At 34.3% G+C, this 17,114-nt stretch overlaps 1 protein-coding gene across 2 annotated transcripts in view; it reads right to left on the bottom strand.

Annotated features, from left to right (window-relative positions):
• The window catches only part of rictor (rapamycin-insensitive companion of Tor), a 211,888-nt gene that overhangs the window by 43,313 nt on the left and 151,461 nt on the right, over nucleotides 1–17,114 (bottom strand). For both annotated transcript variants that reach the window (XM_089100085.1, XM_089100086.1), the window contains exon 18: nucleotides 11–300. In XM_089100085.1, coding sequence (XP_088956211.1) covers nucleotides 11–300 — 290 coding nt within the window. The remainder of the gene's footprint in view (nucleotides 1–10; nucleotides 301–17,114) is intronic.

Genomic DNA, 17,114 nt, shown 5'->3' with positions numbered 1-17,114 from the left:
ATAGCTTTACCTGAAATGCCATTTACCATCTTCCATTTACAGCTGAAACACTCATTAGTTTTATGTTCTTCTACACCTTCTTCATTGAAGAGTTCAATGTTATTGTCCTTCGATGGTTCGCCATTTTTTTGTTGCAGGTCTTCGGCAAATGGAAATAAGAGTTCAGGCCGGGCAGGTAGACATAAACTCATAAAAAGGATAGAGTTACTAGTGTCCGAAAGAACTTGTTTTGTCTTATATTGGCTGGATCGTAACTGACTCAGCGTGGATCCAACACGACTTAAATGTTCATATCTCTCCCTGAAAAAAAGAAAGAAGAATAGCTACAAGACACTGGATAAAAAAAGAACAGAAAAATCATGAAACAATCAGCTCCATAAACTAAAAACTAAATAAAAAAACAAACAAATTGTTTCAACTGAAAGTAAGGAGCAACATTAAAACTTAAAACGAAAAGAAATTATAACGTATACGAGGGGTCGCTCCCACCTCAATACCTCACTCTTTACACTAAAGTTTGAATTTTTGTTCCAAGTTTTTAAGAATGACTCCTGAACCCCAAAGGCTGTTTTATTAGAACGGCCGTTTAATAAGCTCTTTTAAAAGTTCTAAAAAAATAGTGTGGAGCTAGATATTGAGGAAGGGGCGCCCCCCCTCATATACATAATAATTTCTGTTACTTTTAAGTTTTAACGTTGTTCCTTTTTTCAGTTGATAAACTTTTTTTTTCTGATCTTTTTTTTAAATAATGCTGGGAAATCTGACTCCCCTCCATTTAAAAATTCCCTTCCCCCACAAAGAATTCCTCCCTTTAAAAGATACTCCCCCATAATCCCCTCCCCTCCACCTGAAAAATCCCTCCTGAAAAACGTCTGTACACTTCCCAATAACCAATACTATACAGCCATGTAAACAGTGGGCATGTTTATAGCTTGCAGCTCTTTCCCCGGGGATTGTGGGGGGTCAAGTCATCCTCAAATACATAGTTATTAGATTTTTCGACTATGCTGAAAAAACGGCTATCTCAAAATTTTGATCGGGCGACTTTGGGAAAAAATGAGCAGGGGAGGGGGGCTAGCTGTCCTCCAATATTTCTGATCACTTAAAAAGGGCACTCGAACTTTTGTTTTCCGATCAAATGTCCCCTCTCCTGATCTTATACGATCACTAGTTCAATACGATCACCCCTGGGGAAAACAAAGAAACAGATAAAAGACACACAAACAACAAATAAACACACATCCGTGAACTTTCTTCTGGCAAAGAAAAAGAAGGAAAATTCCACCATTGTGTACATAGGAGCTTGAAACATCCACAGTAGGGTTCTCTGGTATGCTGAATCTGATGGTGGGGTTTTCATTAGGATTACTTGATGTTTTTGGGGTGTCTCCAACCCCTTTTTTAAAAATTGGGCACATTTTTTCAGGCTCGTAGCTTTTGATCGGTAACATTAAATTTGATGGATTTTAGATATTTTGAATAACCATCAAAATTAGATTCTTTCGATGTAGCCTATCTATTGTTATCAAGGTTCTGTTTCTCAGAGTTGTGTTTACTACTGAGCCGCATCACTCCTTTCGTTACCACGGACTGTTTGTAAACACAAGAAAGTGACAAGAAGACAAAGAACTAGTTTTGATAATGATTTTCTGCGCAACTGGTGGAAAACTTGCTCTTATTTCTTCTTTTTTTCATAGCTGTTTCTTTCAACGAGTGTCATTAGTCAAATCAGCTTTTAAGAAAAAGCTTTTATCTCACAACGTACTAAAAAAAAATAAAAAAAAATAAAAGAACTTCATATCAAAATATACAAAGAATAACAAAAAAAAATTCTTGCTACGATGACAAATTAAAATTTTAAGACCATAAATGAGAGCTCAGGGCAATCAAAACCCATAGCTGTTCTTTTGAGTAGTAAGCTTTCAATTTTCAGTCTTAAAAAGACTTCAATTTCTTCTAGTAGCATAAAATTTCACTTTCTCCTGGTAGAAAACAATATTTCTTAGCCTTTTGATATAATTCTTTTTTAATTTTAACAAACATTTTTATTTTAATCTTTTTGGTTTTTGGTAATTCTTATAATGAATTTTCACTTGTCGTTGTCCTAAACGTTTGTTTTTTTCATTGCTTCTAGAGTCGTCTTGTCCAGTCCATTTTTAGTGAAGCCTCATCATTACATGGCTTCTTACCGGCAAGCTTCTAACAGTCGAGCTCTCCTATCTTACATCCAATTTACTTTATCTACCTGTTCAGTCTGTTCACTCGCTCTTGTGGCCAGAACTGCAACCCTCGCACCTGACCTTCACTTTGGTGGGGCCTTTGATTTCACAGTTAGCCATCACTTCACTCGCACTGCTAATGCTCGGAAGATAATATGCCAATACCCTCCAGGAATATCCTCTGGTGTCCTTCAGGTATACACCCTCTCCTTCCTACGCTTGTGCAGCCCATCCCTTCAGATCCTCTTCAACACACCCACCGAAGTGCGGCGAATATTGGCAGGACTCTAATTGACAAACTTATATATGCTACTGATATCATTACCGATTTTTCTACCTCGGCAGTCTACTAACGGCTGAGCCACACTGTCAAAATTAAACACCGCCTGGGCCCTGGCAACTCAAGTTTTAGAACTCTTAGACTTATGCAATTCCAGCCACCCTTCAAACCATCTGGAAGTTCACCTGTTCAACAGAAGCCACCGAGTCCGAGGACGATTCTAAACAGTCAGAAGACAGCAGCTGGGCTGCTGTCTACACGCCTTTTATAAGATATTGCATACATATGATAAGATATTATATAATATTATCTTTTATATAACAATATCTTTTATATAATAAGATATTGCATACACGCCTTTTTGACAGCCTGGAGGCACATAGTGTCTTTTGATTTAGTTCATCATCTTCTCATTGTTCCCTGAGAGTCACAACTTAACAACCAATGATAAATCCAGCATGTAAGAAATGGGCAAATTGCATAATTTACATTCCTTGCCACAATGGCTGTGGGGGCCATGACATCTCCAGAGGCATAATTGTTAAATTTTTTGATTATTTTGAAAATGGCTTTGCAAAATTTATATCAGTTTTTAGAAGAGAATCTCAAAAGAGCGGGGGGGGGGACGTGTTGCCCTCAAATTACTCTTCCTCATCATCCTTAACATGTCCTGATAGTTTCAAATTAATTTCCTCAGCCGTTCTTAAAATATGGCAGATACACCTTTTTGATAAGACGGAAGAAAACAATTTCTGTTGATTTAGTCTAACACTACCACTCAAGATTCCTCGAAGTTTCACCTCAATGTCCTTAGCCTTTTCAGAAACACCCAGAATAAAACACCCCTCCCTCCTTTTCCCAATGATAAATCCTACACGAAAAAACAAAGGGTAAATTGCATAATTTGTTACAATCCTCGCCTCAGGGCACTTGGGGTCATGGCAACCCCGGAGGCATAGCTTTAGATCCTTCGACCATTTTCAACATAATGGCTGTTTAAAAATTGTGATCAGTGTTGAGGGGATATTTCATCTTTTTGATCTAGAGAATGGTCACTGAAAGTTTTCAGCCAATCGCACACAAAAAATTAGGCAAGCGTCCCTTCTTCCATCACAAAACATAATTGTAAACTATCCGTGGTCTGTATAATTTACAACCCTTGACCAGGGTATGTAGGGATCACGCAAATAACAAAAACATATTTATGAACCTTTCAACCGTTTTTTTTTTAATGCCTATCTCCAATATTTGACCAGATGTCTTGGGGGGACACGGGAGGGAGCAAGTAGCAAAAAGGTGACATAACAGTCAATTTTCATGCGCGTGTAAAATAAGTCTCAATTAAAAAAAAAGTAATGAAAAATCTAATACTGTTACTTTTCTTTTTTTACAAAGCTTGTTGATTAGTAAAGTCAATTTTACTTTTTGTGTTTTTCAAAGGATGTAAGCCCACAACTCCAAATCACTAGCTAGTCCCATTCATTGCTATTTTTTTTTGGGGGGGGGGGTCGGGTGGGGGGGGGGTAGGGTGTGTAGCTAGTGGCTATTCTGAGAATCTACTTGATTAGTCTAAAGCAGAGTAGTATACATTCGAAACAGACATTAGTTTCAGCTTTTTAAACAGACAGTTTAATACCTTAGTTAGATTATTCGATTGCTAACAAGTTTGTCAACTTGAAGTTAAATGTTGTTTTTTTGTCATGGACAAACAGAAATGGTTATCAGGTTGTTGGCATGTCAGCAATATTTTTGTTTGTATGTTTTGTTTTGCTCGGTGTTAGCAGACCTGCTGTTTCTAGCTATCAAAAGAACTTCAAACTTCCAAAAGTTATTGAAAGTACCAAGGACAACAAAATACATTATTGGCCCCATAGACCTATTTTTTGGGACTATTCATACCTGAAATCTTTCGGTTGTTTTGAAACTATAAATTTATTAGGACAGTATCATATTTTCCTTGGAGTTGCAACTCTGAACCAAGGAAATAAATAAGGAAAACTAATAATTTAATTTGACAATATTTTTCGTCTGTAAAAATTTGTGCATTAACAACATGTTGGTTCCCAAAGATAACGAAACCTTCAAAGGAAAACCACACCATCATATACTGTTTGGTGCCCTATGCTTTTAGCTCATTTTTTTGCTGATTTTTCACCCAAGTTTCGTATTTTTAATTTAGCACCTGCAACTACAACAAACTGCATATAGAGCTCTGTTTAATTAAAAACTGCATCCCTATTATTACTATTTTTCTTTTAAATGTTGTTGTGTAATTTTCAACTTAATCCGTTAAATAGGTTGAAAATCTACATATGAAGCCCTCCAATTTCAGAGAGAGTAACGCCACGAGGCAGCGCATTCATCCCTAAAGCATGTAGTCCATATAAATAAACGATTAATACAGACAAATATAATTTTATTTAGTAATAGTATTTATTTGTGTAAGTTATAGAAGTTTCAACTTAATCCGCTTATTAAGTTGAAAATATATATATTGAACCCTCCAATCTCAGAGAGAATGACGCCGCGAGGCGGCACATTCATTCCTGAGGCTGAATGTAGTCCATAAAAATAAAAAAATAATACAGTCAAGTACTTAAAGGTTTAATTTACTAAGTTTATTCATTTGTGTAAGTTGTGAAAGTTTCAACTTAATCCGCTGATTAAATTGAACATCTATATATTGAGCCTTCCAATTTCAGAGAAAGTAACACCACGAGGTGGCATATTCATTCCTGAGACTGCATGTTGTCCATAAAAATAAAAGATTAATACAGACAAATATTTAAAAGTTTTATTTATTATGTTTTTTCATTGGCGTAAGTTGTGAAAGTTTCAACTTAATCCGCCGATTAAGTTGAATATCTATATATTGAGGCCTCCAATTTCAGAGAAAGTACTCCGCTGATTAAGTTGAAAATCTATATATCAAGCCCTCCAATTTCAGAGAGAGCAACGCCACGAGGCAGCACATTCATTCCTAAGGATGCATGTAGTCCATAAAAATAAAAAATTAATACAGACAAGTATTTAAAAGTTTGTTTTCCTTTGTTTTTTCATTGGCGTAAGTTGTGAAAGTTTCAACTTAATCTGCTGATTAAGTTGAACATCTATATATTGAGCCCTCGAATTTCAGAGAGAGCAACGCCAAGAGGCAGTGCATTCGTTCCTAAGGATGCATGTAGTCCATAAAAATAAAAAATTAATACAGACAAGTATTTAAAAGTTTGTTTTACTTTGTTTACCTTCCAATTTCAGAGAGAGCAACGCCAAGAGGCAGCGCATTCATTCCTAAGGATGCATGTAGTCCATAAAAATAAAAAATTAATACAGACAAGTACTTAAAGGTTTAATTTACTAAGTTTATTCACTTGTGTAAGTTGTGAAGGTTTCAACTTACTCTGCTGATTAAGTTGAAAATCTATACACTGAGCCCTCCAGTTTCAGAAAGAGGAACGCCAATAGACAGCGAATTCATTCATGAGGATGCATTAGTCCATAAAAATTAAAAATTAATACAGACAAGTTCTTAAAGGTTTAATTTACTAAGTTTATTTATTTGTGTAAGTTGTGAAGGTTTCAACTAACTCCGCTGGTTAAGTTGAAAATCTATATATTGAGCCCTCCAATTTCAGACAGAATAACGCCACGAGGCGGCATATTCATTCATGAGGATGCATTAGTCCATAAAAATAAGAAATTAATACAGACAAGTTCTTAAAGGTTTAATTTACTAAGTTTATTCATTTGTGTAAGTTGTGCAGGTTTCAACTTACTCCGCTGATTAAGTTGAAAATCTATATATTGAACCCTCTGATTTCAGAGAAAGTAACGCCAAGAGGCGGCACATTCATTCCTGAGGCTGCATGTAGTCCATAAAAACAAAAAATTAATGCAGACAAGTACTTAAAGGTTTAATTTCCTAGGTTTATTCACTTGTGTAAGCTGTGAAAGTTTCAACTAACTCCGCTGGTCAAGTTGAAAATCTATATATTGAGCCCTCCAATTTCAGACAGAATAACGCCACGAGGCGGCGCATTCATTCATGAGGATGCATTAGTCCATATAAACAAAAAATTAATACAGACAAGTTCTTAAAGGTTTAATTTACTAAGTTTATTCATTTGTGTAAGTTGTGAAGATTTCAACTTACTCTGCTGATTAAGTTGAAAATCTATACACTGAGCCCGCCAATTTCAGAAAGAGGAACGCCAATAGGCTGCGCATTCATTCATGAGGATGCATTAGTCCATAAAAATAAAAAACTAATACTGACAAGTTCTTAAAGGTTTAATTTACTAAGTTTATTCACTTGTGTAAGTTGTGAAGGTTTCAACTTACTCTGCGGATTAAGTTGAAAATCTATACACTGAGCCCTCCAATTTCAGAAAGAGGAACGCCAATAGGCTGCGCATTCATTCATGAGGATGCTTTAGTCCATAAAAATAAAAAAATAATACAGACAAGTTCTTAAAGGTTTAATTTACTAAGTTTATTCATTTGTGTAAGTTGTGAAGGTTTCAACTTACTCTGCTGATTAAGTTGAAAATCTATACACTGAGCCCTCCAATTTCAGAAAGAGGAACGCCAATAGGCTGCGCATTCATTCATGAGGATGCATTAGTCCATAAAAATAAAAAATTAATACAGAAAAGTTCTTAAAGGTTTAATTTACTAAGTTTATACATTTGTGTAAGTTGTGCAGGTTTCAACGTACTCCGCTGATTAAGTTGAAAATCTATATATTGAACCCTCTGATTTCAGAGAAAGTAACGCCAAGAGGCGGCACATTCATTCCTGAGGCTGCATGTAGTCCATAAAAACAAAAAATTAATGCAGACAAGTACTTAAAGGTTTAATTTCCTAGGTTTATTCACTTGTGTAAGCTGTGAAAGTTTCAACTAACTCCGCTGGTTAAGTTGAAAATCTATATATTGAGCCCTCCAATTTCAGACAGAATAATGCCACGAGGCGGCACATTCATTCATGAGGATGCATTAGTCCATAAAAACCAAAAATTAATACAGACAAGTTCTTATAGGTTTAATTTACTAGGTTTATTCATTTGTGTAAGTTGTGAAGGTTTCAACTTACTCTGCTGATTAATTTGAAAATCTATACACTGATCCCTCCAATTTCAGAAAGAGGAACGCCAATAGGCTGCGCATTCATTCATGAGGATGCATTAGTCCATAAAAATAAAAAATTAATACAGACAAGTTCTTATAGGTTTAATTTACTAGGTTTATTCATTTGTGTAAGTTGTGAAGGTTTCAACTTACTCTGCTGTTTGAGTTGAAAATATATATATTGAGCCCTCCAATTTCAGACAGAATAATGCCACGAGGCGGCACATACATTCATGAGGATGCATTAGTCCATAAAAACCAAAAATTAATACAGACAAGTTCTTATAGGTTTAATTTACTAGGTTTATTCATTTGTGTAAGTTGTGAAGGTTTCAACTAACTCCGCTGGTTAAGTTGAAAATCTATATATTGAGCCCTCCAATTTCAGACAGAATAATGCCACGAGGCGGCACATTCATTCATGAGGATGCATTAGTCCATAAAAACCAAAAATTAATACAGACAAGTTCTTATAGGTTTAATTTACTAGGTTTATTCATTTGTGTAAGTTGTGAAGGTTTCAACTTACTCTGCTGATTAAGTTGAAAATCTATACACTGAGCCCTCCAATTTCAGAAAGAGGAACGCCAATAGGCTGCGCATTCATTCATGAGGATGCATTAGTCCATAAAAATAAAAAATTAATACAGACAAGTTCTTAAAGGTTTAATTTACTAGGTTTATTCATTTGTGTAAGTTGTGAAGGTTTCAACTTACTCTGCTGATTGAGTTGAAAATCTATATATTGAGCCCTCCAATTTCAGACAGAATAATGCCACGAGGCGGCACATTCATTCATGAGGATGCATTAGTCCATAAAAACCAAAAATTAATACAGACAAGTTCTTATAGGTTTAATTTACTAGGTTTATTCATTTGTGTAAGTTGTGAAGGTTTCAACTAACTCCGCTGGTTAAGTTGAAAATCTATATATTGAGCCCTCCAATTTCAGACAGAATAATACCACGAGGCGGCACATTCATTCATGAGGATGCATTAGTCCATAAAAACCAAAAATTAATACAGACAAGTTCTTATAGGTTTAATTTACTAGGTTTATTCATTTGTGTAAGTTGTGAAGGTTTCAACTTACTCTGCTGATTAAGTTGAAAATCTATAGAATGAGCCCTCCAATTTCAGAAAGAGGAAAGCCAATAGGCTGCGCATTCATTCATGAGGATGCATTAGTCCATAAAAATAAAAAATTAATACAGACAAGTTCTTAAAGGTTTAATTTACTAGGTTTATTCATTTGTGTAAGTTGTGAAGGTTTCAACTTACTCTGCTGATTCAGTTGAAAATCTATATATTGAGCCCTCCAATTTCAGACAGAATAATGCCACGAGGCGGCACATTCATTCATGAGGATGCATTAGTCCATAAAAACCAAAAATTAATACAGACAAGTTCTTATAGGTTTAATTTACTAGGTTTATTCATTTGTGTAAGTTGTGAAGGTTTCAACTTACTCTGCTGATTAAGTTGAAAATCTATATATTGAGCCCTCCAATTTCAGACAGAATAATGCCACGAGGCGGCACATTCATTCATGAGGATGCATTAGTCCATAAAAACCAAAAATTAATACAGACAAGTTCTTATAGGTTTAATTTACTAGGTTTATTCATTTGTGTAAGTTGTGAAGGTTTCAACTTACTCTGCTGATTAAGTTGAAAATCTATACAATGATCCCTCCAATTTCAGAAAGAGGAAAGCCAATAGGCTGCGCATTCATTCATGAGGATGCATTAGTCCATAAAAACCAAAAATTAATACAGACAAGTTCTTATAGGTTTAATTTACTAGGTTTATTCATTTGTGTAAGTTGTGAAGGTTTCAACTAACTCCGCTGGTTAAGTTGAAAATCTATATATTGAGCCCTCCAATTTCAGACAGAATAATGCCACGAGGCGGCACATTCATTCATGAGGATGCATTAGTCCATAAAAACCAAAAATTAATACAGACAAGTTCTTATAGGTTTAATTTACTAGGTTTATTCATTTGTGTAAGTTGTGAAGGTTTCAACTTACTCTGCTGATTAAGTTGAAAATCTATACACTGATCCCTCCAATTTCAGAAAGATGAACGCCAATAGGCTGCGCATTCATTCATGAGGATGCATTAGTCCATAAAAATAAAAAATTAATACAGACAAGTTCTTAAAGGTTTAATTTACTAGGTTTATTCATTTGTGCAGGTTTCAACTTACTCTGCTGATTAAGTTGAAAATCTATATATTGAACTCTCTAATTTCAGAGAAAGTAACGCCAAGAGGCGGCACATTCATCATTGAGGCTGCATGTAGTCCATAAAAACAAAAAATTAATGCAGACAAGTACTTAAAGGTTTAATTTCCTAGGTTTATTCACTTGTGTAAGCTGTGAAAGTTTCAACTAACTCCGCTGGTTAAGTTGAAAATCTATATATTGAGCCCTCAAATTTCAGACAGATTAACGCCACGAGGCGGCGCATTCATTCCTAAGGATGCATGTAGTCCATAAAAATCTAAAAATTAATACAGACAAGTATTTAAAAGTTTTATATACTATGTTTTTCCATTTGTGTAAGTTGTGAAAGTTTCAACTTAATCAGCTAATTAAGTTGAACATCTATATATTGAGCCCTCCAATTTTAGAGAGAGTAACTCCACGACGCGGCACATTCATTGATGAGGCTGCATGTAGTCCATAAAAACAAAAAAAATATACAGACAAGTACTTAAAGATTTAATTTACTAAGTTTATTCACTTGTGTGTATTCACTTGTGAGCCCTCCAAATTCAGATAGAATAACGCCACGAGGTGGCGCATTCATTCCTAAGGATGCATGTGGTCCACAAAAATCAAAAAATTAATATAGACAAGTATTTAAAAGTTTTATATACTATGTTTTTTCATTTGTGTAAGTTGTGAAAGTTTCAACTTAACCTGCTGATTAAGTTGAGTATCTATATATTGAGCTATATATGTTGAGAGAGTAACGCAACGAGGCAGCGCATTCATTCCTGAGGATGCATGTAGTCCATACAAATCAACGATTAATAGAAACGAGTATTTATATGTTTTATTTACTCAGTTTATTGATTTGTGTAAGTTGTGAAAGTTTTCACATAATCCACTGATTGGGTTGAAAATCTATATATTGAGCCCCGCAATTTCAAAGAGAGTAATGCCGCGAGGCAGTGCATTCATTCCTGGGAATGCATGTAGTTCATACAAATAAATGATTAATATAGACAAGTATTTAAAAGTTTTATTTACTAAGTTTATTCATTTGTATAAGTTGTGAAAGTTTTCACATAATCCCCTGATTAGGTTGAAAATCTATATATTGATCCCTGCAATTTCAAAGAGAGTAATGCCGCGAGGCGGCACATTCATTCCTAAGGATGCATGTAGTCCATAAAAACAAAAAATTAATACAGACAAGTACTTAAAGGTTTAATTTACTAAGTTTATTCACTTGTGTAAGTTGTGAAAGTTTCAACTAAATCCTCTGGTTAAGTTGAAAATCTATATATTAAGCCCTCCAATTTCAGATAGAATAACGCCACGAGGCGGCGCAAGCATTCCTAAGGATGCATGTGGTCCACAAAAATAAAAAAAATTAATACAGACAAGTATTTAAAAGTTCTATATACTATATTTTTTTCATTTGTGTAAGTTGCAAAAGTTTCAACTTAATCTGCTAATTAAGTTGGGTATCTATATATTGAGCTATATATGTTGAGAGAGTAACGCAACGAGGCAGCGCATTCATTCCTAAGGATGCATGTAGTCCATACAAATTAACGATTAATAGAAACGATTATTTATAAGTTTTATTTACTCAGTTTATTCATTTGTGTAAGTTGTGAAAGTTTTCCCATAATCTACTGATTAGGTTGAAAATCTACACATTGAGCCCTGCAATTTCACAGAGAGTAATGCCGCGAGGCAGTGCATTCATTCCTGGGGAATGCATGTAGTCCATACAAATAAATGATTAATACAGACAAGTATTTAAAAGTTTTACTTACTAAGCTTATTCATTTGTGCAAGTTGTGAAAGTTTAAACTTAATCCGGTGATTAAGTTGAAAATGTATATATTGAGCCCTCCAGTTTCAGACAGAGTAACACCGCGAGAAGGCGGATTAATTCCAAAAGATTCACGTAGTCCACACAAGTAAACGGTTAATACAGACAAGTATTTAAAAGTTGTATATACTAATTTTATTTATTTGTGTAAATCACGAAAGTTTCGACTTAATCCATTTCAACAATCAGAATTAATTTCAATATCTTTGGTACTTAAAAAATATTTTTGAATATTTTGGAAAAGACACTAAAAAATCATGCTAACATTTTAAAACCTATTGGCTTTTGCTTTCTTTAGTTTTTGAATGTTCTTCTTTTTTAATTTTATTTATTTCTACTTAACTTACCAGCCAGCCGATATATCAATGCAAAACCTCAATACACCAATATTGATATTTGTTGCATATTAAGTATTAGAGTCTAGACTGCCATTAGCTACGACAAAACATTCTTTACTTTCCCAAATGTTTGTCTCTAAGCCAAAACCCAATCAGCTTTTAATCCTAATATCCTAGTAAAATCTTATTGTCTTTTCGATTTTTTATTAAAATTTTTAATTATTCCGTCCTTTTCTCCACTCGGTGACATGATAACCTTTCTACCTAAATTTACTTTAATGTCATTAAAATAAATGCTGCAACTACACTTTTCAACTTTAGGTAGCCAAAGATAATTGATCAAAACAAGGTATACTACAATAAATTCCCAAACCTCAAAACTAACCCTCCCGATTTTGCCCTTCCGTCATAAGGCACCCTTTCCACTGTGGAAACATATTAATAATACATACACAAATGAACATCCACTACAGGCCCAACCTTCGCAAAAACCCCATAATCCTAAGCTGAGTGGAATGCTTTGCCTTTATAAATTCCTCAGACACCCTATGCTAATCTCCTTTTAAATCACCGCCAGATATATTACTGAACAAAATATTCCTTTGTAAATATACCTTTGTAAGAGCACATTGAGATTAATAGAAAAATAATACTAAATCAGGCAATAATTTGCCAAAGAAAAAAATTACAGCAAATATTTAGCCCAAATAAACATTCACAGAAGTATTTCTTTCGCAATCGATAATTATCAACATTTATTGACAATAAGTCTTATAAACCAATTAACACATTATGACACAAAAATCTTGCCTCGACACAGTTATAATCAAGGAAGCAATTTTATAATTTAGGAGAGATTATTACAAGGATCTTTGGCTTTCTTTCAAGGAATTGGGATAACTAGTGGTTTTGTCACTATGCCATTTATTATAAAAAGCTGGCCAGACTTTCCCTTTTACGCTGGACAGTCAAGGACTTTCAACAATAATATTAATTAAGAAACATCAATGGTTGGCCATGATCAAGCCCTATGTAGCTTTAATAGATTATATGGTATGAACAATTATACCTCTACGGTTACAGGGTGTTCCAAATCGAAAGAACATATTTTGCACTTACTGCACATTAATGTTATTAGGAAACAAAATATACAAATTAGAACTGCCTATTGGTACAACTAAATCAAACAAACTTGTCTTTTATCAACGAGCAACAAAATCATGCTAGTAAAATACAACTTCCCTATTACATAAAATTTATTTTTCAAATTATGCCACAAAAACCCATATAATTGCCTAAAAGCAACTCTGAATCCTTGTTAATAACAGAAGTTAAAAATCATTTTTTTTTTTTTTCAATAAAAGTAAAAAGCAAATTTAAACTGGAAACCAGCAGAAATTAGGCTGTGTTATATCTATCAATGTATAAACAGCGCCGTGTTTTAAGGTTGTAAGTAATCAATCTAGGGTTCCCCAGAAGTTCTTCTATTTACTACATAATAGCGTTTGGATAAAGTTCACACGATACACTGGCCTTAATACTGTTTTATGCTTTTCCTGATGATACAGTGATTTCCAATTATAAAGGCTTGATTGTGTGTCAACCAATAAGACAAATAGCGCCGGTGGGAAATCTTCTATTAGAATTTAGAGACTTAAGATGCTGCCAACAGGGGCCAATAAAGTACGTGCTCAATTATTTGAGCCCCGTTTTTAGGCTCAGTGGGATAGGTTGGAACCCGGGTTGTTCTCGTCTAGTTTCAAGTTTCCAGTTGTTCGTCTAGTTTCAGCGCGTTCGAAGTTTCAACCCCGTGTTTGATATATATATATATATATATATATATATATATATATATATATATATATATAGACCCCGGTGCCGCGCCGATGAGGGAAGACCGGCGGCGATGGGGCCAAAAACAGCGCGCCGCGCCGCCGGTAAGATGTCGGCGGTGCGCCGCCGGCGTGACCAATGTTGACCGCAAACATTAATGTTTTCATTAGTCTTTCTCAAATCACAGCTTAAATTTACAACATTCATGAGTTCAAAAATTCATAAGTCGCTGGCTGGAAACTGGTCTTCTTCGTTATTCATCAAGAGAAGTAGAAATGTGGTAAAAATCAAATGGCTGTGGCGTTTCAGAACCCTTGCATAATACGAGTAGTTGAAGTATCTATTAGTTATGTTTTCTTAACATAAATAATTATCCAAATTAGTAGTTTTTTTCATCGAGCATTACTTCATATACAACTTCAACTAGCTTATCACAAAATTCGTCAGTTATCTGGGTAAAAACTTTGAATGTAAGTTTGAACTTAGAAGCTTAATTTTTTCATAATGCACTTTGCCTATATCTGTTTTGTCCCCTTTAAAACAGTTGAAATGGGCGACTTTGATATTGATTGTTTGTTTGTTTTTTTTTTGCTCGTTTGAATTCTTAAAAAGACTTCTTGTGTTAAAAACTGGTTTTTAATTATAATTTAAAAAAATGCATTTTAAAGTTTTTTGGCTTCTTTATAGAATATATGGCATGTACGCTCAGGCTGAACTTCTGCTTTTTTATTGCTTTTGGCTACTCTTTTGGATATTATTCGTTTATTTTCTTTTGGGGATTCATTCCAAATTATAAATTGATAAATACCTAATATCAGTAAAATTATAAACTACATCTAAAATGAGTAAAGTTATCAAATTGAATAATACATGATGAACACTTCACATGAGAACACTTCAATTACAATCAAAAAAAAAAACACTTAATGGTTTATTCGGTATAGAGAAAAATTAAATGTTAGCTATTTTCTGGTAAAAAATGAAAAACTCATCCGTTTTAAATGTAATTAAATGAAATAATATGCAGACTGAAATAGCTTTAGGAAGATGATCAGATTTTCATCCAAGTTCGTCACTTTTAATCCAAGCAAAATGTTAGGACACTTAGTATCAGTTATTGAGTTAAAGCTTTGATTTCCAAATGCTCACAAAAATTACGGAATTTAAGAAAGTCGCAACAATAAGTCACCTGTGGTCAAAATACTCAAAGACTCCTCTTAGATTCCCACCCAGGCTCAAAGCTTCTGCTATGGTCATTTCCATGGAAATCTTCAAAGAGTTTCTTTTTAAAATAGCTTTCAAGAGTAGTTGGGGATATTTACCCTTTTTTGCTTTTCTTCAAAGCTTTGAAAAGAGTGTTATAATATTCCAAAAGTTGCATTTGTTATATTTGTGCATATTTTTAGTAATCATTTGTGCGGTGATCGAATTTTTTAAACCACTGTAGATACGTAAGAACGTTGCAACATATAGTACCCTGAGGTCATAAGACTGTCAAAGACTCCTCCTTGAACCTCCCAAATTGAAAGCTTTTATGATGACCTGGCATTTTAATGTAACTTGGACACTGAGCCAAGGGCGCCATTGTCACTCGAGCGCAACGATAGGTGGGGATGTCGATATCGCTTTCGTCACACCAATTCGTTTTAGTATGAATCTGCCTGGTACTTATGAATGAATGTTTTCAAATTAAACCCGTTTTTTCATCAAAAAAAAAAAAAAAACCAGGTTGGACGCATATGTCCCTTTCCCTTTGGATGATAAAACCATGCAAGTGCTGTATCAAGTATAACTCACAAAAATCTTATTAATTTTTGTCAACTTTTCAACTTTTTGGCATCCCTGCTTTCAATAAAAAAAAAAAAAAAATCAAGGTACTATCACTTAAATATAATAAATCCCTATGCCCCCCTATGGATACTATCTTGATAAGACACCGTCTCTGCTTAAAAAAAAAAAAAAATTAACTTATTGGCCCCCCTGCTTTAAAAAAATCGAGGTAGTATCATTTAAATATGATAGCTCACTACCCCCCCCCCCTCTGGATACCACCTTAATGAAATGCCGTCTCTGTTTAAATTAAAAAAAAAAACTTTTTGGGATCCCTTCTTTTAATAAAAAAAAATTGAGATATTATCATTTAAATGTAATACACCCCAACCCCCTCCCCTCTGGATACCACCTTGATAGGATACCGTCTCAGCTTTCATTAGAAAAATAAGTTACTTAATAATTAACTATGTCACTATATGGTTCAAACAAACACGCAAAATAAAGTTAAACAGGTTAGTGTTCCTTAAAAAAAATTGAGGGTATGAGTAAAGGGGTACAAAGACAACAACAAAAATGTCGAAATTATTCAGATATACCTTAAATTATTGGAAAACTGAGTCATAGATTCGCCGTGGCATTCAATAAGATCCAAAGAATCTAACTAAAATGGAGCACACACAACATCCAAATAAGGCCAGTAGGCTTTGATAAATCCCAACATGCCCAACACCACGACAAGCCTCAGAAGGGGGTTCGATATCTATAAAGATATTTCAATTGTTTCCCAGGAAATTTGATACCATTTTCTTCGGTTTCCACTTTAGAAGAAAAAAATAATTAATTTATCGGTAAGCCTCCTTTCAGTAAAAAAAAAATAAAGCATTTTTACTTAAAAATGATAGCGCCCTATCCACCCCCCTATAGGCAATAATTTACAATTTATTTGTGAGTCATATTTTTGGGGTAGCTTCCGAACATTGAGTATTAAACATTCAGGCGTTCAACAATTGAGTATTAAACATAAAGAAAATCTTATCTAAAAACAGCAAAAAAAAAGTCTGCAAACCTACAATTCAGCTGTAGAAACAATCTGTCGGCTGTCAATTTCAAAATCCAACTGAAGGCTGAAGCTGTATAGTAGTGAATTCGTTCTATAGTTCTATTCGACTTGAAAATAAAATTCTTGACTACGAACGATGTTAGAAATAGCGATTGGGAAACTACATTCGAAATGATTTAACCTCATTTCATAAAGACGATACTGTTTTTTGTCAACTTATGAAGAACTGTGTATATTGCAATATTTGTAATGGCATATTGTATCTGTCTGGTTTTTATGCAAAGTAACAAAAGAGACGAAAATTAATGAACAAGAGAGTATTGAAGAAGTATGGTTTGAAAAGGAATGTTTGGCAGGGAAACTCACTCGTGATATATTGCTAGGCGCGGCATCATTATTACG

This window comes from Artemia sp. Qi Xiang Cuo, chromosome 14 (assembly GCF_049724085.1).
Source record: "Artemia sp. Qi Xiang Cuo chromosome 14, ASM4972408v1, whole genome shotgun sequence".
Classification (NCBI taxonomy): Eukaryota; Metazoa; Arthropoda; class Branchiopoda; order Anostraca; family Artemiidae; genus Artemia; species Artemia sp. Qi Xiang Cuo.
The sequence above is the reverse complement of the archived record's forward strand: the minus strand, read 5'-3'. Positions and strand labels throughout refer to the sequence as shown.